The following is a 22487-nucleotide window of genomic DNA, read 5'->3' as shown; positions in this document are numbered from 1 at the left end:
CCTAATAGCATACGATTTGGTAGCAGTCCCAAACATTACCCATGAGGTAACAACGTTGACAGCTCACAATGCTTCATTAAAAAGAACAGAGCATCTTTCATTTTCAGATGTTCTGGAGAAGAACAAAGAAAAATAATGGAAATTGACTTGACAATTATTCTATGAAGCATGAATTTGCGAACCAGTTTCAATTATACTAAGATAAGAAGGCTAATGGCATAAGATGATATTCACAATCACGGTGGGCTGCTAAGGCAGGCCTATTTTAACGTTATGTGATTACTTTGCAGAAAAACAGGGAATGAGATCTGAATAAAAAATGATTCATTATGGAGTGTACACGTTGTGGGAATGATGTGTACTGCATCTTATCACACTAATAATGTCTATAAAAGTAGCTGGTTTGGCACGTCCAATGAAAGATGTCATAAACTGATTCTTTTATAATTTCGTAATGTTCTCTGAGGTCCATGTTTTTATTTTTATTTTTAATTTCTCAGCATCTTTTTGAAAACCCTTTAAATGTGTCTCTGGCACACCTCCAAAATCAGTCCCTCTATTCAGACCAGATTTTCTGTGAAAATGAAAAGCTAAAAATGAAATAAATTACAGCTGAGTGCATGTTTACACACCTTCTTTGTATGCTTTTACACGCCTTGTTGAATTTATACAAATGTAAAAGAGAAAGGATTGCATGTCATTTTTAGTACCGGCCATCAGAAGCTGCTTTACATAACGTTTACATATTTCCTAGAAGACACATGATTTTACATAAGACCTCCCCAAGAAAACATTTGCACTGAATATCCTGTTCAAAAGGTTAAGACCCTTGGTTCTTCTCAATAAAGTGTCTTGACCTCAGAGCATCAATGAACGTTTGCATTAATATGAAAAATTTGTCTATAAACTGAATTTGTTGTTAAGAGCTGGATCTCAGCAACATAAGGCCACTGGTGGGAAGATGCTAGAAAAATAAATAACATGATTAATATCCAAATCAACAACCATCAGATTGATCTTGTGCATCAAATGTACATATCTGTCGTATGAAATCAATCTAAGCAAAATGCAATACTTATCTTTCTTCAAGAGGTATGCAAACTTATACACTTACCTGTATGCAAATACAGTTCCGGTGTTTTACATGCTGTTTAGCAAAATTTATGAGGTATATAAAAAGTACTTTTTATCAGAAAATGGAATGTGAATGCCAAGGTCCCATATTTTATTTCCAATTGCAGGGAAACATTCTTATAAAGCATACCCTTGAAAAAGCTTTGGGTACAAACGTCGGTCAGAAAAATGAATATGAACTCTATTAGTAATTCCTCGCTTTGATCAGAGTTGCACATCTGCTTTACTGTAAAAAAATGGCTGTGGATGTGCAGCAGTTATATTTATCTAATTTATTAGCAACAGTTTGTTCAAAGAAAAATGAACATTGACAAGTCTTTGTCTTTACAGAAAAAAAACAGATAAAGACTTTTTTTTTGAACAAACTGTAAAGAACATACACTGTAAAAAAATTCTGTAGAAATTTACTGGGTATTACTGGCAACTAGCTGCCAGTAACTTACTGTAGATTTTACATTTATGTTATTTACTGGCAACAGTTTGTTCAAAGTTAAATGAACATAAAACATTTTCAGTCTTTATCTTCTACACTGTAAAAAAAATCCGTAGACATTGCAGCTGAGTTGCCGGTAATTTACCGTAGATTTAAATTTATGTTATTTACTGGCAACATTTTGTTCAAAGTTAAATGAACATTAAACATTTACAAGTCTTTGTCTTTACAGAGTAAAACTAAAAAACAGCATCAAGCAAAACATTCTGGGAAACAAAATCTCCAAAAAACAGAAAAAGGTTGATGATGATTTCAGGTTCCCAGAATGCTTTGCATGAGGCCGTTATTGTATAGTTCTATTCTGTAAAGTTAAAGACTTGTTAATATTTAAAATTTATTTAACTTTGAACAAACTCTTGCCAGTAAATAACATAAATGTAAATCTACGGTAAATTACCGGCAACCCAGCTGCAATAACATTGAAATTTTTACGTACTTTTTTTTACAGTGTACAGTAAGTTACTGGCAACCAGCTGCATAATTACGGGTCCAGCTGACGTTTCAGGGGTTTCTATACGTTGAAAAGTCCCAACCGTGTCATGTGTTGCATGCGGTAAATAAGACTTCTGTCTTATGTTGGAAATAGGTGCGTGGATATTATATAAATGACACAAACATGTAGTGAATCATAAGTTAAACAATGTTGTAAAAAGTGTTGCATGACTCGTACTTGCTCCACCCGCGGTAGTAACTCCTCCTTCTTTATTTTTTCGTACGTTATCGGAAAGATTCTGTAAAGCTAATATTTCTTTTATTAATCTGATTAAACTAAAGACTCTTTGGAGATATAAAGGATGTAATACTATAGGTACTCCAGATTAACATAAAAAATGCAGAAACAGCATGTGTTATGTGAGCTTTAACAGTGCAGTAAAAGTGTGTGAGAAAATAATGCTCCTTTTTCTAATTGGGTTGGGGGTCAAAAAACATTTTGACATTCAGTTGAGTTTCCTGTTATTTAGTGAAATCCATTTACGCAGGCTAATAATAGAGGACTCATAATCGAGTCATAGATTGCTGTCAATTGTACATATTTGGTTGGCTGAGACAGCCGGTATATGCATCATGGCTGCTTTCAAAAGAGCATCTGACACTGCAGTATGTATTCATCTAGTCAACTGAATAAAATAAATTTTTGTACATATATATAATTTTCTAATCTCATAAGTTATTAACATAATGGCATGAACCATTAGTAACAGTTATTTTTTTTGCACTAAAGCGCATGGCTATTGACCAACAAATTTATGCCAAATGTCACATTGTTTAGCATTCATTACAAGCTTGCTTGTTTATTATTTCTACAAACTGTAATATGCAAGGTTAGCGACAAGTTCACACTAAGATACTTGCTCCACAACGTTTAAGTAAACAGTTAAAATGATTGACTGAGAACACATTTAGCACAAAATGGAGAAGGTTAATATACATGATGAAGATTTCCTTGACCCTTATTAACTTTCAGAGTGTGCATTAAAGAGCACCTATTTCTTTGCTATAAAACAATGTTATTTTGAGTATTTGGTATATAGTTTATGGTAAAAAAACATTATTTTCCACATACCCTACATTTTTGTAGCTCCAGATTTCACTCTCTTCCTGAAACGCACATATTTAAAAAGCTCCGTGTCCCTGATTGGCCAGCTAATCTGTACATTGTCTGCATATCATTAAAGGAATAGTCTACTCATTTTCAATATTAAAATATGTTATTACCTTAACTAAGAATTGTTGATACATCCCTCTATCATCTGTGTGCGTGCACGTAAGCGCTGGAGCGCGCTGCGACGCTTCGATAGCATTTAGCTTAGCCCCATTCATTCAATTGTACCATTTAGAGATAAAGTTAGAAGTGACCAAACACATCAACGTTTTTCCTATTTAAGACGAGTAGTTATACGAGCAAGTTTGGTGGTACAAAATAAAACATGCCTTACTAAAAACATTACCTGTGTGCATCTTGAAGTAAAACAAAGGGCCCTGATGTATTTTAAGATCTGTAAGTGAAAGTTGTTTTCAGTTTGGAGAGCTCTTAAAAGTTTTTAAGTCTAGGACTAGTCTAATCCCTGTCCGGGAAACCGCCCCATAATGTTACACAGACCATGTTTAAATTTCAATGTTTCTGCACAGAAATACCAACATGTTCACTTTGTTTGGTATTAATAAGCTGCGCATTGGAGTGCTGGCCGCGGTGCTGAAGATGCGCTCGGACGGAGTACTGGTGGCAGCACAGATATTTACGTGCAACCTATTGGAAACTATTATTCGTTATTATATAATTATTATTCGTTATTTTATTTTATTACTTCCACTAAATAAGAGTTTTTTCTTTATATAAATCCTATTTTGTACTTAAATCTATAATTTAATTATTTTACTAACCCAACTAACTCATCTGCGCTTTCCGATAGGTTGCACGTAAGGGGAATAGCTTTCTTCCCCTTGAGAAGAGTTGTGCACTTTTAAACTTTTTTTTTAAAAATATCTCTTTACAAAAAACGCTTTTCATCTGTGCAGTGCCATCAGTACTCCGACAGAGCGGGTCTTCAGCACTGCGGCGAGCAGCCAGCACTTCAATGTGCAGCTTATTAATACCAGACAAAGTTGGTATTTCTGTCCAGAAACATTGAAATTTAAACATGGTCCGTGTAATGTAATTTAAATCCCGCGTCTCGGTCTGATTGTTGTTTCCGTTTTCTTGTTCTTGACGTTCGCTGAATTCTGGGTTTATATTTTAAACTGCCGCTTCAGTGCAGTATAGCCACAAAGCTATTTAACAATAAGCACGATCTCCCGAGACACTACAACATGCTACTAATAATTCATTAATAAGAACTGTTTTCTTGTACAAAATTAAATATTTTAAGTTAAATGTACAGTGTTAAAAACATGTAAAAAAGACAAGATTTTAACAATGTCAAGATCAAATTCCTAAGTGACAGGTATTGTGTGTATGTATGCGTGTGTTTGTGTGTGTTTCCAAAATATTTTCAAAATAAAGAAAAACAAAACAAAGCTATGCAGTTTGTTTCTGTGTAAGTTTATGAACAAAATGATTGGAACACAATTGTAATTCTGTGATTCTAAAAGGCACCATATGAAATCTTGCCTAGGGCAGCAAATTGGCCAAGGCCAGCCCTGGGTTAGTTTAGGATTCTAAAATATGTATCCAGGATGTTCACATACGGTGCAAAGCTTGGGTAGGAGCAAGCGTCATTCAGTTTCTGATATATTATTTAAAGTGCTTGGCCAAACCTGTATATTCCCAAAGAAGAAAATGCCGCATCCTGCACACAAATGCATCCACCGCACAATATGTATCCACAGATGAGCTGGCTCAGCGCTTGTGCTTGTAAGCCGAAACACATCTGTGAAACAAACACACGCAAAGTTCCTCTTCTTTGCCCGGTATCATTCACCAAACAAACGTCCATGTCCTGATCTGATGCAGAAATGTTATACAGAAAGCACACAGCTCGAGCCAATCCGGGCTTCTCTACGCAGCAGAGACCGAGGGTTGCGGCGTCTTCCCCGGGCTCCTTTACGCAGCCAAAGCCCAGGCTCCGGCCTACTCCTCGGACTTCTGTTCCTCCATCTGCCTCAGCTCTTTGCTGTATTGTGGCTCATAAAGGTGCAAAGAACAGCGGATTAGAGCATTACGCTTGCGAAATCACCCTCTTCCATATCATATCGATTACCTTCTGCTAGTATTGTGACATGAAGTCTTGCTCGCTCCACAACGTCTGTTAGCTTAGCTTAGCGTAAAGATGGAGGCTGATCGTTTTTCGTCTGTGTTTGTATATTTTTGCGTAAATCCCAACGACTGATATGTAATAGGTATGTAGCGTGAGTGGGTCCCACCCATAGCTATGAAGTAATTTATAGTTCCACCATAATGGTGGTTTGTTGAAATTGAAACTCAATTGCGATGACAATTATTATCACTCTTTGCACTAAATGGCAGTGTCATTGTTGGATTAGGGAGCGGTTTATTATAATAAGTATTATAAATATACTATTATAATCCCCTTTCTATGTCACATATAGAGTGGGAATCGCTTGGACCCTCATGAATTTATTTATGCTGCGTTTACACCAACCGTGGTAGAGGCGTGAAGCGCGAGTGATTTCAATGTTACGTCAATGTGAAGATGCATTGACGCGCGTCTGGAGGTCCCACGGCGTGAATGAGGCGTTTGGCGCAGAAGATGCGTTTCCGCCTCATTCGCGCATCTAGCTTGCGCAAAGGGCACGAATTGAGCGGTGTGCGCAGTACGCGCGAATGATGCAACAACATAAAATACCATGGATAACAGTTTAAATATTTCCAACAAGCAAAATGCACAAATTCGTTGAAAAATTAACCCTGCAACAAGCCTTTTAATCATTTTATTTTTCTTATTATTCCATGACTAAAAAAACGACTTTTAAATAGAAAGAATTAATTACACAAATAACCATTTTAATAAATAAAACACACATTTTTTAACATCATTACTCTGCTTACAGTTTTTCCGCTTACAAACTCCGCCATGTAAATAGGCAATGATGTTGGTAGTGGCAATTTTCTCTGACCAATCAGTCATCTGAAGTGTTTACACAAAAGCGCCAGCCTTAAAAGCAAATTCTACTAAATAAAAAACACCATCAAAATTCTGTCTGAATGAAGACTGTTATGTTTTTATTTGAAGCAGAGAACATAACAAACCTGAATGACTTCACACGCACTTGTTCGCCGTTCTGTAATCAGGTCAGGGATATTTAAGTCCACAGGTGTGTGGGAATAAAGGAAATTGTGTGGCAAATACAAAGGCTGAGACGAATTGGTACTGCCTTAGGCTTCAGACAGCTGAGTCATAAGGGCCACACAGAAGAAGAGGGAATACGCTCTCACGCAATCAATATATTTCCTAATCACACCTAATATATCAAACTGACGTACGAAAGACAACAGCACGTGATTCATATCAATGTCTCGGGGCTGTGTGTACTCTAGGGGACATCATAATTAATATAAGAAAAACTAACGAAATACAAGACAGTGCAAAGTGTCTTTGGCCACCACAAGCTTTGTTGTCAATAACAATCTATATTTATTTTCAGTGCTTTATTAAGATAAAAACAGAAAATACTGTTTTTACACACAAAAACTATTTTTAGATTGGCTTCTTTAGGCTTAAGTCAATATATATTGTCACCTCTCTTGACACTGAGTGGTCACATCTTGAACTTTTTTGAGGAGAAGTCCTGAAATCAATAGATAAGACTTTTAGAATTAGAATTGAGGTTCCTGCTATTGCTTGAGTGTACTGTAAGAGGAGGTCATACTTTTTTCAATACTGCATATAGATTTCCTTTTTTTCCCTGGTAGTTTTCGAATAAACTTTAGAAAACAATGATATAAAGAAGATTGTGGCAAGGTAGTGTACTGTAGTTCACTCTGGAAAATGAAAATCCTCACATAGGTCCAAGGTTGCATGGTGTTATTTTGTTCTGTAAAATGTAGATAAGTAGCTCTTAAAATACAAAGGTCATAGTGACCAGACTTCATCTCACATTCTGATTAAAAAAAGTCAATGTCAAAACGCTGCCATTTCTTAGAGTCTTGCAGAGCGCTATGCATCAAATACCAAACATGAGCTACATACAAGCTTCAAGGAGGGTTTGAGTATCATCGAAAGGTTGCATGTCTACAGAAGACTGGGTCAGATGGACTAACTGGGTCAAATGGACATTATTTTTTAAGATGTAAAATAGAGTGTGTATGTGAAGTACCCCACAGATATTTTTATAGCATGTTAATATTGCCACTTTACAGGTGTAAGCAAAAATTATTTTCTCTTTCTGCACTTAATGGCAGTGCCGTGGTTGGACAGTGCAGATTCAGGGGCGGTATTATTATAATAAGAATTATAATAAATACCATTATAATCTCCTTTCTAGGGGTGCATCGATAAATTGGCAGATGATGCTTGCTATGCTTCTCAATAAATTACGGTGATATGCCGCTACATCCAAAAGCCAGGGGGCGCTCTCGATATGATACTCAATATGGGCTGCAGAAGAAGAACCATTAAACACACAGCACCAGGAAATGGCTATTTTCATGATAATAAAGAATTTGTATAATGACTATGTTTGACAAGTATTGCTTTTAGGGATGGGCATTTTTCAGTAATATAATATTCAAATATTTAAGCTGAAAAAGAACGAATATTCGTTTATTTAAATTACGGTACCTACAACTTTTTTTGTATTTTCCATTGTGTCAAAATTTCACAAAAGGCTTATATTACACACATATATATATATATATATATATATATATATATATATATATATATATATATATATATATATATATATATATATATATATATATATATGTATTTGTAAGTTGAAAACATTGTTAAATAAAGTTATTTTTAAAATTCTTCTTTAAAAAAAGCCTACAGAAAAATGGCGTAAAACCCCGCACGGAGCGAAGTCTGAGTCAAATCCTTAGTTTCAAGTTGATCGTTAGTTAGTACGAATTCAGTACTGTTTGATCTTACAGAAATTATATTATACCAAATATTATACCTTAACCTCAAACCCAAGTGAAGTTTAAAGGGACATGGCATGAAAATCTGACTTTTACCATGTTTAAGTGCTATGATTGGGTCCCCAGTCCTTCTATCAACCTAGAAAATGTGAAAAAGATCAACCCACTAACTTAGTTTTGGGAAACCATTCTCTACAAGCACATGAAAAAATAGGTGGTTAAAATTTGGCTCTCCTTATGATGTCATAAGGAGCTCCTATTATAATAATTCCACCCCTTAATCCAACCACAGCACTACCATTTAGTGCAGAGAAAAGCACAATTAAGTTTTAATTGCAACAAACCACCATCATTGTGATCAGTGTATGAATTTCATCAGCTCATTTGCATATTAAAGGACACACCCAAAACAGCACATTTTTGCACACACCTACAAAGTGGCAATTTTACAATGCTATAACAAATTATTTATATGGTATTTTGAGCTAAAACGTCACATATGTGCTCTGGGGACACCAAAGATTTATTTGACATCTTAAAAAAAGTCTTGTGCCATGGCCCCTTTAAAGTTGGAGGACTTGACAAAGTATGCTATCATCATGTAAACAGTCTCAAAACACCAAGTAAGACAAATAACGTAAGCTGGCCCGATATCTTATTCCTGACTGTGCAAAGTTACAAGCTTAATTTAACAACACAAAGACGGAGCTATTACTGTTTGCTTTTAAACGGCCATGTGCAGTTATCCGGTTCTTTTTCAAAAGAGCACCGCATATAATAAATGTTCTCTGTTTCATTTCGTTCTCCGTGTCTGTCTCGTCATAAACAAAATAAAGTAGGCTATATAACAGGAAGCTTACAAATCTCTTATGATGCAGCAGAGAAGCACGTCTAAATAACACGCAAGCCGGTGGCCAAAAACGGACAACTAAAACTCAAAATACTTAAATTAGTCTGCTATCTGAATTGCCAAACAATTAGAAATACATAGCCTACATATAAATGTTCATGTATATTTTACATTAAAGTCGATAAAATTCGACCATTCGTGCACATCCCTAGTTGCTTTTTCAAATGCATGTTATAAACGACTCAAATTAACAGTGATTTTAGATCGATAAGGACTTACTGATCAAAAGCCGTAGTACATGAAATAGCTGTGATAAATATCGTCTGTGTGATTCAGAATAGTTATCGGCCACGGTTTATTAGTGTACTCCTTTCTATGTCACATAGGGAGCGAAATCTGACCAGTTTGTTTCACTTGCTTGCAGAGAATGGGTTACCAAAACCAAGCCACTGGGCCGATCCCCTTCACATTTTCTAGCGCTGGTGACCAAATTTTAGCACTTAAACAAGGAGAAAGATTTTCACGATTTGTCCCCGCTTTAATAAAAAAAAATTCTCAGTTTGTAACAGCCGGTAACTATGACCTCCTGTTGTGTAGCAAGACCTGCAAAACTTCTTTTTACTTTATTTCTCACAGGATAAAAATAAGTGTAGAAACACATGAAGGCAAGTCAATCAATTACATAACAGTTTGAAATGCACTTTTCCTTCTCTGCACGTCCATCAAACCCTCATTGTTGGGCACCTTCTCATTGCTGACAATCGCAGAGCTCTCGGCACATCTCAGCACGTTTTTAAAAGCCTCACGGTGACAGTCTGAAGGCAGCCGATGATGGGGAACATGCCACAGCCAGCGCTGAATTTTAACCTCTCTCCCCTCATGTGGTCTGTGATGTGCTCTCTGCCGGTATTGATTGATATTCTCTGTGAATATCTAGAGAGCCGAAGAGGGACTGAAGAACGTTCAATACTTCATTCTGAATGGATTCCACTTGTTCCGCTGGGCAATACTCATCCAAACTGGATCTGACAATAAAAAGCGTAAATTAAAGGCTTGCAACTCATCGCAGGGAAATTGTATCCGCTGACTGTGATGTGCCATCAGTCAGGGACTTGTCAGAGTGTTAAGAGACGGATAATGAGAATTTTTCTCATGGACTCAAAGGAGTCAGACTCGCCCTGACTCAATAAGATAACAGTATGACTGATGAGTGTGATAGGAAGGCTGTGTTCATTAAATTTGGTGCAAACAAATCGCAGGGACACGAGTCTCTCACAACACCATCTGTCTGAAAAGCACAGCTTTGAGCATCTGCTTTCAGAGCAACCACCAGCCTAAGATCATTCATTATAGCACACACACACACCGATTACTGATGATAATTAATGCGGACCACGAACACAAAAAATTTGGTTTCCAGATGCTTCTCATGAGGGAAAAGCACGAAACATTGTTAACCTTACACGATGTACTTAAACATAAATAAAAGATTAAAGGAGCCAATGTATTTTTCATGAGGAGACATAGAAGAGAGGTTGCTCTGCTCTAATGACTGGCATACCTGGATATAGTAACTATTGTGGGTTTAGGCAGGGCTTCTAGGAAAAGCTGCACGGCCGTGATCATTTGCTGGATCTCCTCCTCACTGCTGATATGGTGAGGTAGCTCTGAGTAATCACAGGTCAAGCCGGCTTGATGCACCTAAACTCAATGGCACGGGCAGAAGTACATCAGTCACTTAAACTAGCAGACATGCCTCACCACTTACAAACAATTTTCTTAAACCTTATGTTTTGTTCGGGGTTGGAAAACTAACTCACCAGGCAATTGTAATAGACTGAAGACATACAAAACATTTATACATGAGGTTCATACTTCATGATTTTAATTAATCTTGTGAGAACCATTTTTAAATCAAAATTTTCATAAGCCATGGCATGCATATGAAAAAAGCCCCTTTGTATGCAATACAGAATGTAATATACACTCACCTAAAGGATTATTAGGAACACCATACTTATACTGTGTTTGACCCCCTTTCGCCTTAAGAACTCTATGTGGCATTAATTCAACAAGGTGCTGAAAGCATTCTTTAAAATGTTGGCCCATATTGATAGGATAGCATCATGCAGTTGATGGAGATTTGTGGGATGCACATCCAGGGCACAAAGCTCCCGTTCCAGCACATCTCAAAGATGCTCTGTTGGGTTGAGATCTGGTGACTGTGGGGGCCATTTTAGTACATTGAAGTCATTGTCATGTTCAAGAAACCAATTTGAAATGATTCGAGCTTTGTGACATGCTGCATTATCCTGCTGGAAGTAGCCATCAGAGGATGGGTACATGGTGGTCATAAAGGGATGGACATGGTCAGAAACAATGCTCAGGTAGGCCGTGGCATTTAAAAGATGCCCAATTGGCACTAAGGGACCTAAAGTGTGCCAAGAAAACATCCCCTACACCATTACACCACCACCAGCCTACACAGTGGTAACAAGGCATGATGGATCCATGTTCTCATTCGGTTTACGGCAAATTCTGACTCTAACATCTGAATGTCTCAACAGAAATCGAGACTCAATTTTGGTAAGCTCATACAAATTGTAGCCTCTTTTTTTTCCATTTGTAGTGGAGATGAGTGGTACTTGATGGGGTCTTCTGCTGTTGTAGCCCATCCGGATCAAGTTTGTGCGTGTTGTGGCTTCACAAATGCTTTGCTGCATACCTCGGTTGTAACGAGTGGTTATTTCAGTCAAAGTTGCTCTTCTATCTGCTTGAATCAGTCGGCCCATTCTCCTCTGACCTCTAGCATCAACAAGGCATTTTCGCCCACATACTGTATGTTAATTACCTTTTCACATCATTCTTTATAAACCCTAGAAATGGTTGTGCGTGAAAATCCCAGTAACTGAGCAGATTGGGAAATACTCAGACTACTTAAATACTCAAATACTCAGATTGTCTTGACTAGGACCACACCCCTAAATGCATTGAAGCAACTGCCATGTGATTGGTTGATTAGATAATTGCATTAATGAGAAATTGAACATGTGTTCCTATTAATCCTTTAGGTCTCTCTCTCTCTCTTTATATAGAGAGAACCTGCATGTATATATTTACAATATTGGGCTTGCTTTGGACAAAACCTGAAGATTATAAAAGTGGGATATGTAGAAGATTAAAAAAAGAACCCATAGGTCACAGAAACACACCATTTCGTAGTCTGGTGATTCATTTCGATTCTTAAGGCTGTGTACAAGTCTGGCTAGAGGTTTCATTCTGCAAAAACAAAGGAATGGAAAAAGCAATTCATTTGGCTGTTGTCACCTTCTCCAATGATGCATTGATGTGAAAAGCTTTAATCAAAAAGCACTGCGCCTGTATTCAGGTTATGTCCAGTCGGTAAACCAGCACTAATGCTTACCCTGGGTTTGCTGCTAACCGAGCTATAGTTTCCTGGCTGTCATCCTCTACCAGGTCTCCAAAGGCAGCCTCCAGGTCTTCAAGCTGGTGAGTGCGTCTCTCCACACAATCTAAGAGATTCTCCTGAAAACCAAGAGATGGAACTGTAAAGACCTTGGTAAATGTGCTTCCTTCCAATATAGGTTTTCTGTATTTAACAGGGCACAGCAGGGTCTAATAGTCTGAAAATCAGTTTTTTATCTCATTTAAAGCTGGAAATAAATAAAGATTTTAAACCATTTGAAAAAATAGACATTTCTGACACCAAATGAATAGGAAATACGTCGAATTCTGCACTACTGATTAAAATCTTGGCAAATGTATGACATTGATAATTTTTATAATCAATCGGATGTCCTTGCAGCAACCAGGCAAAATGTTCTTTGGATCATGCTGGGATCAAATGAATCATCCGGTTTTGTACAAACCTTTTGAGCCCACGCCAAGTCGAGTACATGCTGTTATTAGAATACCTGCAGTTATCCCACAATATTTGTGATCCAGTTTGTAGAAACCCAGCTAAAGTCGTTGTTTAGTGATTTACTGTTTTTTTTTTTACATAAAATCATCCTACATAAATGCAAATAACGTTCTGTGAAACTATGGGCCCTATTTTAATGATCTGAAATGCAAGTGTTAAGCGCAAAGCGCAAGTGACTTTGTGGGCGGATCTTGGGCGCTGTTGCTATTTTCCCGGCGGGAGAAATAACTCTTGCGCCAGGCGCAAATCAATAAGGGGTTGGTCTAAAGTAGGTTCATTATTCATAGGTGTGGTTTGGGCGTAACGTCAAATCAATCAGAAAGTCATCCAACATTCCCTTTAAACGCAAGTGCGCAAGTTCCATGGCGGGTTGCTATTATTATGACGGATTTACCAGGCGCACGCCAGGAGCAGTTCACAGCCAAGGAGACCCACGTTCTTGTAAGAGCAGTCAAAGACAGAGAAGTTGTTTTGTAAGGGGATGGGAGAAACCCGCCCAAATCAGCGTCGGTTAAACAGGCGTGAGAGGAAATAGCCACAATTGTCTCATCAGCTGGCATCCCCAGGACGTTGCGCCGCAAGCGCTACAATGATGTCAGGAGACGGGGGAATCCCAAGCTTGCCAGCATAAATCGGGCATGCCGTGTAACGGGAGGTGGATCTGCCTCTACACATGACCTGACGCCATTGCTGCGTCCACCCTCACCGCTGAAAGCCAAGAAACACAAGCAGTCCAACCCCAAAGTACACTTACAAATCAAGTTCACATACATCAAGGTTTCTTATGAAAACATTTTAATTATTATTTACATAAAATAAACGTAATACAGCCACACAACAAACTAATGAAAATATTTTAATCGTTATTTGCATGATAATTTTTTAACGCAGCCACACAATAAATAAAAACTATCACCACAATACTCACCACCATGATTTCCCTTATCTCATGTGTTAATATTTTTTTGTAACGATTTATGATTTGCAAAAATAACTGTTGCGTCTGTGTAGATTAGATAAGCAAACTGTGAGCGCGTTGTGCACGCTATACATTATCGTCAAGCATGCGCCCTTAAAATAGCATAATGAACAACGCGCAACGCGCCACTGACTTTAGACTAGTTTTTTTTTGGTCAGTGGCGCAATTGTTTTTTGAAACGGCAAAATAGCATCAGGGATGGTTTGCGCCGGAACACGCCTCTTTTTTTGCGCTGAACCGCCCAGGGAGCGCAAGTTCATTCCCTAGTTTGCCGACCTGCGTTATGTGGAGGGAAAAACCCGCTGTGCGCCGGTGCAAAATACGAATGATACATGCGTCACTGACAAAGTCAATTGCGCTGGGTGCAAGATAGGGCCCTATATGTCAAAGACTGGAATCAATACAAAAAAAATCTATGATGGAAATCAAACCTTAATGCTCCAATCTCATTACTAGACTATGAGACTTTATTATACCACAAGACTGATTTGGTATGTATTTATTTATCGGTCTGGCTAGTGGCTAAACTGATCTCTGAAACAAATACCTTGTCGAAAATAAAATGTGTTGGTTTGCTAAAGGCGAGGGAAAACGACGAGCATGGATCACAACTGTGCGGAGAGGTTTAGCGCCAGGGATTCAAGGAGCTGTAGCTAACATTGTATACATTCATTTTACACAGTTATGTGTAAGGACTCTGCTGTTATTAATTATATGTGGAAGTCTACCAAAAGTTGCATTTAGTTTTATAAAAGCAATAAGTCACTATAGGATCTATGTTATGGTGATTTTTCATGCCTAACTGTATGCATCGTGTTATGAGTATTAAAGGGATACTTCAGCCAAATATCAATATTACCTCATGATTCACTCACCATCGAGACATCCCAAATACACACCTCCAACATCTTCTTTCAGACGAGTTATTTTAGTAAATGTCCTTGCTTTTTCAAGCTTATAAGTGTACAAATCAGGGACCAGGGAACAAGTTCTAACTTCAAAGGCAAAGAAATTGCATCCATCCCTCCAGAAGTAATCGGCATCTTAGACTCAGTCACAGTCTTGCTCGTTGCTACGATACACAGCGGCCGTTTCTCAATCCAAAGGTTGCAGACTGCAAAGGTCGCATATGCAGGCTGCATACATCATCAAGCCTGGTTTATTTAAGTTAACTGAGCATTACATTCGCAAGCCAAATCAAAGATTGATGTTATGAACCAAATATTCTGGAACGGTGAGATTTATAGCACTGAACGTGATATTACTGCAGTCACAAACCACCGTTTCCACACTGCTAATTCACAACGCATACTTCAGTGTGTGTTTATATTACAGTTTTTCTCAGTCTCATTTTCTCATTGCTTGGAAAGATTGAGATCTAGTTAATCAGTATTACATAGACATCTGTAGACATGTAGTGGCAGCTTCAGCCAATTGCAGCTATGAAAATTCTGGTGGCTGCAGCAGCCAATTAGGTTTTGGCTGAGCCGGCTAGCCAGCCAATAACTTCATCAGCCAGCCATTATTCTCAAAACAAATGGCTTCGGGCTCTATGTGAATCAATGATGGTATTGTTACCGGAAGGTACACTATCAGAAATAAAGGTAAAAAAGTGGAACAGTACCCTTTCAAAAAGGTACACCTTTGTACCAAAAGAGTACATATTAGTACTTCAAAGGTACATATTGGCAGTTCAAAGATACATATTTGTACCTAAATTGTGACAGCAAAACCCAGTGACAGCTTTGTACCTTATTTTTGACAGTGTAGTTATTATAGTTTATAAAGATACATTTTTCTTACAAAATCGCATGGATTACACACAGAAGACCTTTATTAATCCATTAGAGCCGTGTGGACGAATGCACTTTTGGGGGGTTTAAAGTCAAAAGTTGTTTCCACATCCCCGCCTTCTACCGTTATAAAGCGGAAGAGCAAGGACACTCACCAAAACAGCCCCAAATGTGCTCGTCCGAAAGTTAATGGACATTTGAATCTCAAATTGCTTGAGGGTGAGTAAATCATGGGGTAATTTTAATATTTGGCTGGGGTATCCCTTTAAGAATATACCTTTTTCAAAGTAAACTGGTAACATTTACATGAGGTTTATTAAGAAACCTCCAGTGCATTCGTAATATATTTTCATCTGTACCCTCCCACTAATCTAACCGCTCTAGATTTATGCTTAAAGGTGTCTAGCCTCGGTGTAAGTAAATTGTTAATGCACAGTTGATACTATTTAAATAATCTTTATTACCTCATCTAGCACTTGATCTGGCCTGGTGAAGCTGTATAACTCTTGCAGGAGGGCAAACTCTTCCTATAAAAGCAAAAAACATGGCAGTCTTTTACCTAAACACATTCACACTGAAACCTAAAGATTTCATCACACATAAAATAAATAGCCTGATACCTATCCATTAACCTGTTAAATCAATATTCTTAATTTCAAGTTCATTACATTATCGGCCTTTCATATAACAGCTTAAAAGAATTGCAATTGCAGAAGCAAGAAACTCCACCTGAGTATACATTTCCTTGAAAGGGTTCTTGCAGGAGAAAAAATCCAAGTCAATGTCAAGTATAAAAGGGTCACTGTGCTCTATAACTGATACAAGCCTGCTTGTAATGTAGCTTGTCGACCCCTCATCAGCTTTTGTGATTGTGTCACTGCTGTTTTCTGGTGCAGTGCTGCCACTATGTGGATGACCAGAGGAAGTGCATGGGGAATCTGTTTCTGATTGTTCAGCACCCTCCACATGTACATGTCCTGTAGGAGATGCTTTAGGTATTTTAGCACCGCTTTGTCCATTTTCACACTCCTTTTTCTGAGAAGTGTTGACGGGATTTACTCTAATGACGTGTAAGCTTAATTCTTTTGGGTTTTCCAGCTGATCCAGTGGAACATAAAGTGCATCACTCAGAAAGTAATCGTCTGTGCTAGTGACTCTGTAAAGAAAGAGAGACATAATTCTAATAAAAAACATTTCTTGGCAAAGTCCTGTCTGTAAATAGTAACTGAATATCTGCTGCCATCTCATGGCTTCATCCTGACATACTGTATTGCACCTGACTCTTATGGTGGTGGTGGATGTATCTTTCCCTACACACATGGTGTGCTCCCCTTCTTTGATTTGCTGAGCCCAGTACGGATGCAGCCAGGCAACGGTGGAAATGTGTCCGGCATAGACCATCGGCATGATCCAATTCTCAATGCTCAGCTCACTGCAAATACAAACAAAAATCTATGTTCACTGTTGTGGTGATATAGTAAAGCATGAACTGCACCTAGTAAGCTCACCTGAGCAGTGTCTCTTTGTCATACACAGTGTCAGCAGGCATGTTCACAGGAATGAGAAGGTCAGGGTGGGAGTCCAAATGGACCATCTTAATGCCTTTCATTGGAATATGTTTAGAGCCAATGGCACGATATACGTGTTGCACAACCTAAAGCAATCAGAAAGAACTGAGAAGTTAACTCTAAACTTTACCACAGTAACATTAAAAGCACATTCAAAGAGCGGTATTTGTTTAATACAATAGTACTATGAACGTCATTGTTTTCTTTTTTGTAAACAGTCATGCATGCAGTTATTTATAGTTTGACTCGGAACTCTAACTTAGATCAGCAAAGAGAGAAATCACGTTCTCACATCATGATGATCCTCCACAATCCACACAGGTAGTTTAGGATAAACGCGTTTCTGAGGTGGTGTATTCATTTTTTCAAAGAAGCAGGAAAATGGTTGTTTTAATTCAAAATTAGAGAAGTAGACGCAACATTTTTTATGCTTTTTTTAGAGTACTGCAATTGGCGGCACACTGTGCATCCTTATTTTTTGACCGGGTGGAAACAAGTATTTGACTCGCTGCTCACAGCAGTTAAAGAAATGAAGCAAATTTAAGCGCAAACTTTAAAATACAATGACAAAGAAACTGCATACGTGCACACTTTAAATGTTTTGATTTAGCTGTGATCTTAATGCATATACAGTAATTTAGTTGTTGGCCGAAAGAGTCCGACTGCGCAGACGAATCGGTCAATGACATCAAAGTACCGCGAGAGTGAGTCGAAAGCTGTGCTAAAAAGCAGCATAACAGTCTAATGTTTACAGTATGAACAATGAACAACTGCAATTGTATAATGTGGAAATTAATTTTGTTCCATTTTATATTTCTTTAATTAATCATTTTATTCTATAAACATTGTGTGTGTTACACATATGCACTGAGCTATTATGTAGAAAGGAGGTGTTTGTGTTTGAGAGTGGGGGTTGCTGAGAGAAAGCAGTGTGTGTGTGTGCGTGTGTGTAGAGGCTGCAAGGGGGGATGAGCTAGGAATGTGCATCTGATAATCATTCAAGATAAAAGGGACCTAAGGGAAAACATACTGAACAGATGTTTTCTAATGATGATAAAAGTGTTTGCTTAGAAGTAGTATTGCAGTAAAAGATTTAATATGTGTTTATCTATCTAAAGAAGTTAATGTGTGCCTTATTCATATAACCAATTTTACGAATAATGAAATTATGTCATGATATTGAAATGTGTTCTACATAATAATCACTTTTATCTTACAGTTTGTTTTTTATGAATAAATGAATGTTTTATTAATGATTTGTTTTTAAGAAAGCATTATAAAATGCTATGTGAAGTCAATCATATGTAAAGTGGAAAAGTACTAGTGGGAGAAGGGACAAACTGCAGGACTCTCAAAGTTGGGGGAGGGCAGTTTGTTTTTTCCTTTGTCTGTGTGTTTATCTTTGCCTATAGGCTGAAACTGTGGTGAGGGAGTCGGATTCACGAGGAAAAGCAGCCTTTGTGGGTGGAGATTCTAAGAAGAAGATCGACGTCACATACTCTATAAATATTTGTTTTCCCAAATGCTGGGAGTTGTTGCTTGCCTATTGTGGCCTTGAAACAACCCGGCGCGCTGTAAAACTTTTTCATATCTGATCAATAAATATTCAATTTAGATATTTGTGTCTTTCCTCCAATTATGAACATGCAGATGGACGCCTTAAAGTCCAACAATAACTAACATGAAAAAAGATTAGTAAATGCTGTAAACATAATTTGCTCATTGTTAGTTCATTTAAGCTTGCATTAACTAATGTTGACCAAAATGACAATATTGCCTGTGGATGCAGAAATAAAAATAGAAATATACAGTTGCATAAATGAGAGAGGTCTGTTTTGCTTTTTCTAATCTCTCGTTTTATGTTTTACATAGGCTACACTGTGAATTTTCATAATTTTAATGGAAAATGCTGTAAAACCCTGGTTATTGGTTAACCCTATACCTTGACATACACAGTTAAAACAGTAATAGATTTAACAAAACTTTACATTTATTTTACAGTAAAAAAGTAATATATACGTTTTTTTAAACTATATTTTATGTTGAAAAACTTTATAATATTTAGCTGAATTATACTTCTACTTTAAAATATTGTTATAATGATGGTTTCTTTATTTTAAATGCAAGTCACGACAAAAGGACATTAAAACTTGTAAAAGGACATTACCAAAATTCCCTACATGACTCTTCACATTGGATGATATTTCACTCACACCCATAGCTGCCAGTTTTTTATTGTAAAAACATATTTAATATCACATAACAAAAACACTTTGGGTAAGAAATAAATAATAAAAATGAAATATTTTTTTTCACAAAAGCAGAATAAGACAGCTTTAGACTTTTCTATCACCTGCGTAAAAAAGTGTCACACAGAGCTGTAATTGAACAAAGCTGTGTTATGCAGCTTAAATCGCATTCCATCTAACAAGTGTTAAAAATACATTATGACTGATTATGTTAGCTAGTAGTTATAGCTAACTACAGTTAGAATATGAAAATAAAACTAGCTATTAACGATAAACATAAACTAAACCGAACTTCATAAAATACTCATATTAACAAGATTAATGAGAGGTCATCTAACACGTTAAGATATAAAAAAGCAGATATTTCAGGAAAGCAGCAAGTGTGATTGGGTAACAGTGAAATGAACGGATTCAGTGGTGGAACTTAATGTTTGGGACTATCAGCGTAACAACACACATTACAGAACCTACTTCCACATTTCTTTTTTTCCAATGGAGTGTCACAAATTTCTGTCAAAAGCTCTGGGTATAGTTTTTCAGGATGTCACAAAAATCAAGTGTACTGTAGCAGCCATTAGGACCTGCTAGTGCTAGCATTTTTTTTTTTTTTTGCCTTATTCCTGTAATATCAATATTGCATTAGTGTGTTTTACTGTAACTGGCTTTTTGTAAGTTGAAGTTTAACCATTTATTTTTTTATATTGTTACTGTTATGTCTCAAAATGTATTTTTTCCTTCAATAAAAATAATTTAAGATTTTAACAGTTCAACAATTTGTGTGGAGTTATTGTGTGTATTGTGTGTAAGCTCTTTATTATAAGTTTACAGAATTTTTTTATAGTTGCAATTGAATAATGTGGGAAATAAAGAAATAAGAGGTACAATATGTAAAAACTGTGTATGCAAATGGAGGCAAAGGCAGACACAAATGCATGACTACTCGGGGTTGACAGCTAGGCCGTGATAAAACGTGACCTTGCTTGTAAAATCCAAGAGCATCAAAGATTGATTCAAATTTTTGACATGGTCTTACTCAGTCAATATTTCAGAGATCAAGGTTATATTTTCACAGAATGTCCTTTACATTCTGTAGAATAATTTTATGTAGAGAACGGCAAAAACAATCTAATTATTTTTTTGTGGAATTTACATAAAAGACCAATTTACATTAGGCCTATGTTAGTCAGGTGACTGAAATGTAAATAAAAACTGTGGTGCCATCCCAAAAAGGGGAAAAAATAACTATTTTGTAACTTCTCTGGTTCAGTTCCCTATTTGTGGAATGATTTGCCGGTTGTGACAAGATCTGCTAACTCTGTCTTTAAAAATCTGCTAAAAATCCATCGCTTCTTTTTTCTAACTTTATCTTTACTTTCTCTGTCAAATAAATAAATAATTACTAACTAACCCTTGGCTATGTATACTGTGATAGACTTGATCAGACTAGTTCTAGTGCACTTATGTTGATCTTGTTGCTCTAATTGTTTTTATTGTTACCTCATTTGTAAGTTGCTTTGGACCAAGCGTCTGCTAAATGACTAAATGTGAATGTAAAAATGCTTTAAAAAGTGTCTACCAAATACAAAAAGGTAAATGTTTAAGTCCGAGATCAGTTCAAAAATATCTTCACAGTTTATTTATAACATAATATAACAAAGATATGACTCTATATTCTGATTGGATGACCCACATTCAAAGCCATTAAATACAGTGGGATGATGAAAATGTGCACCTGCGACTGCACGTCTGTTGAATTTTATATTATTGCTTTGTTCTTCACAGCAGGCTCTTCTTCATCTTGACTTGTCTGGATCAAGTCACTGGATTTTTACTAACTTTTTCTAATAAATGCTATGTATTTTCTCCCAAAATGAGATCTTAATTTTACCTCAGCTGTTTCTCCCCCATTATTTTAAACGGTTATCATGTGAGATTTTTGCTTCTCAGATTTTTCACCTATAATAAAGTAATCGCACATTTAGAGTTTCTGAGAGATCTCAACAATGTCTCGGCTTGTGCGTAGATTGTCTGCAAATCTTCAGATTGAACTCAATCTGCAATATGAGAGGTTGTTCTTCCTATTTGTGATGAATAAAAGTTCACCCTGTCCAGCCATAAGCGCACCAAAAAAGAAGATGCACTGCTTCAATTTCTAATGAAACTGAACTTTTTGCCTGAAGATAGTGACCTGGGCATAACTGTTCAGCAACACTGGATGGTTCTCTGCCCAGGAGCCTTGCAGGTCACTATACTGAACGGGTTATAAGGTGAAACTCTAAATAAACTGCCACTGACACTCGAAATTGGCAAGCACAGCCCATTACAGGACATTGATTAATAAGACTAATGGATTTTCTTACAATATTAAATAGGATGAATGTGGCTTTGGAGGAGAAATGTTCTTAGGTAGTTTTGCAAGTACCTTTGCCTATTTTTGTCCTATATGATAATGTCATTGTTGTTATGTTGCAATTTGAGTGATTCGTAAATGTTGACCAGGAATTGGTTCATATGATCTTTATTTATAAATCAACTGTTCGGTTAAAAAATAAACATATGCTGGTTTGTTTTACCTCAAATGATGGGTTACTCAACAACCCAGTATGTGTCTTTATAACCCAATGGTTAGGTTAGTCCATATTTTACCCAACCCACATGATCTCATGAGAATACGTGTGTATTTTGTATTTTTACCTAAAAAGTGGTTGTACTACACGTACATTTACTTACGTTTTCATACACACTGAAACGTATTATCAACGTATTGACAGGACTAATACGTTAATTAATTAATTAATTGACATATTAACAGTTTTACAGATTTACAGATGTGTATGTATTCCTATAAATATTAAAATTGCAGGCATTGGCGTTTCGCACTTTAATGACATGTTTTCAGTCGTATTTTCTGACTTATTTATTTAAGACAGTTTA

The 22487-nt window shown here is 36.9% G+C and overlaps 1 protein-coding gene across 1 annotated transcript; it reads right to left on the bottom strand.

Annotated features, from left to right (window-relative positions):
- Positions 1 to 9628: 9628 nt before the first annotated feature.
- On the bottom strand, positions 9629 to 17871 carry c2h5orf22 (chromosome 2 C5orf22 homolog). The gene is made up of 9 exons (XM_073875271.1): positions 17597 to 17871; positions 17245 to 17390; positions 17021 to 17168; positions 16466 to 16894; positions 16201 to 16263; positions 12446 to 12567; positions 12234 to 12300; positions 10583 to 10722; positions 9629 to 10046 (listed from the first exon to the last, which is right to left on the bottom strand). Exons 1-9 carry the CDS (start codon positions 17663 to 17665, stop codon positions 9899 to 9901), a joined length of 1332 nt encoding a protein of 443 aa, XP_073731372.1. The 5' UTR covers positions 17666 to 17871; the 3' UTR covers positions 9629 to 9898.
- Between the last annotated feature and the right edge of the window lie 4616 nt (positions 17872 to 22487).

Source organism: Misgurnus anguillicaudatus, chromosome 2, assembly GCF_027580225.2.
Source record: "Misgurnus anguillicaudatus chromosome 2, ASM2758022v2, whole genome shotgun sequence".
NCBI lineage: Eukaryota > Metazoa > Chordata > Actinopteri > Cypriniformes > Cobitidae > Misgurnus > Misgurnus anguillicaudatus.
Note: the sequence above shows the minus strand (reverse complement) of the source record. Positions and strands in the feature narration are given on the sequence as shown.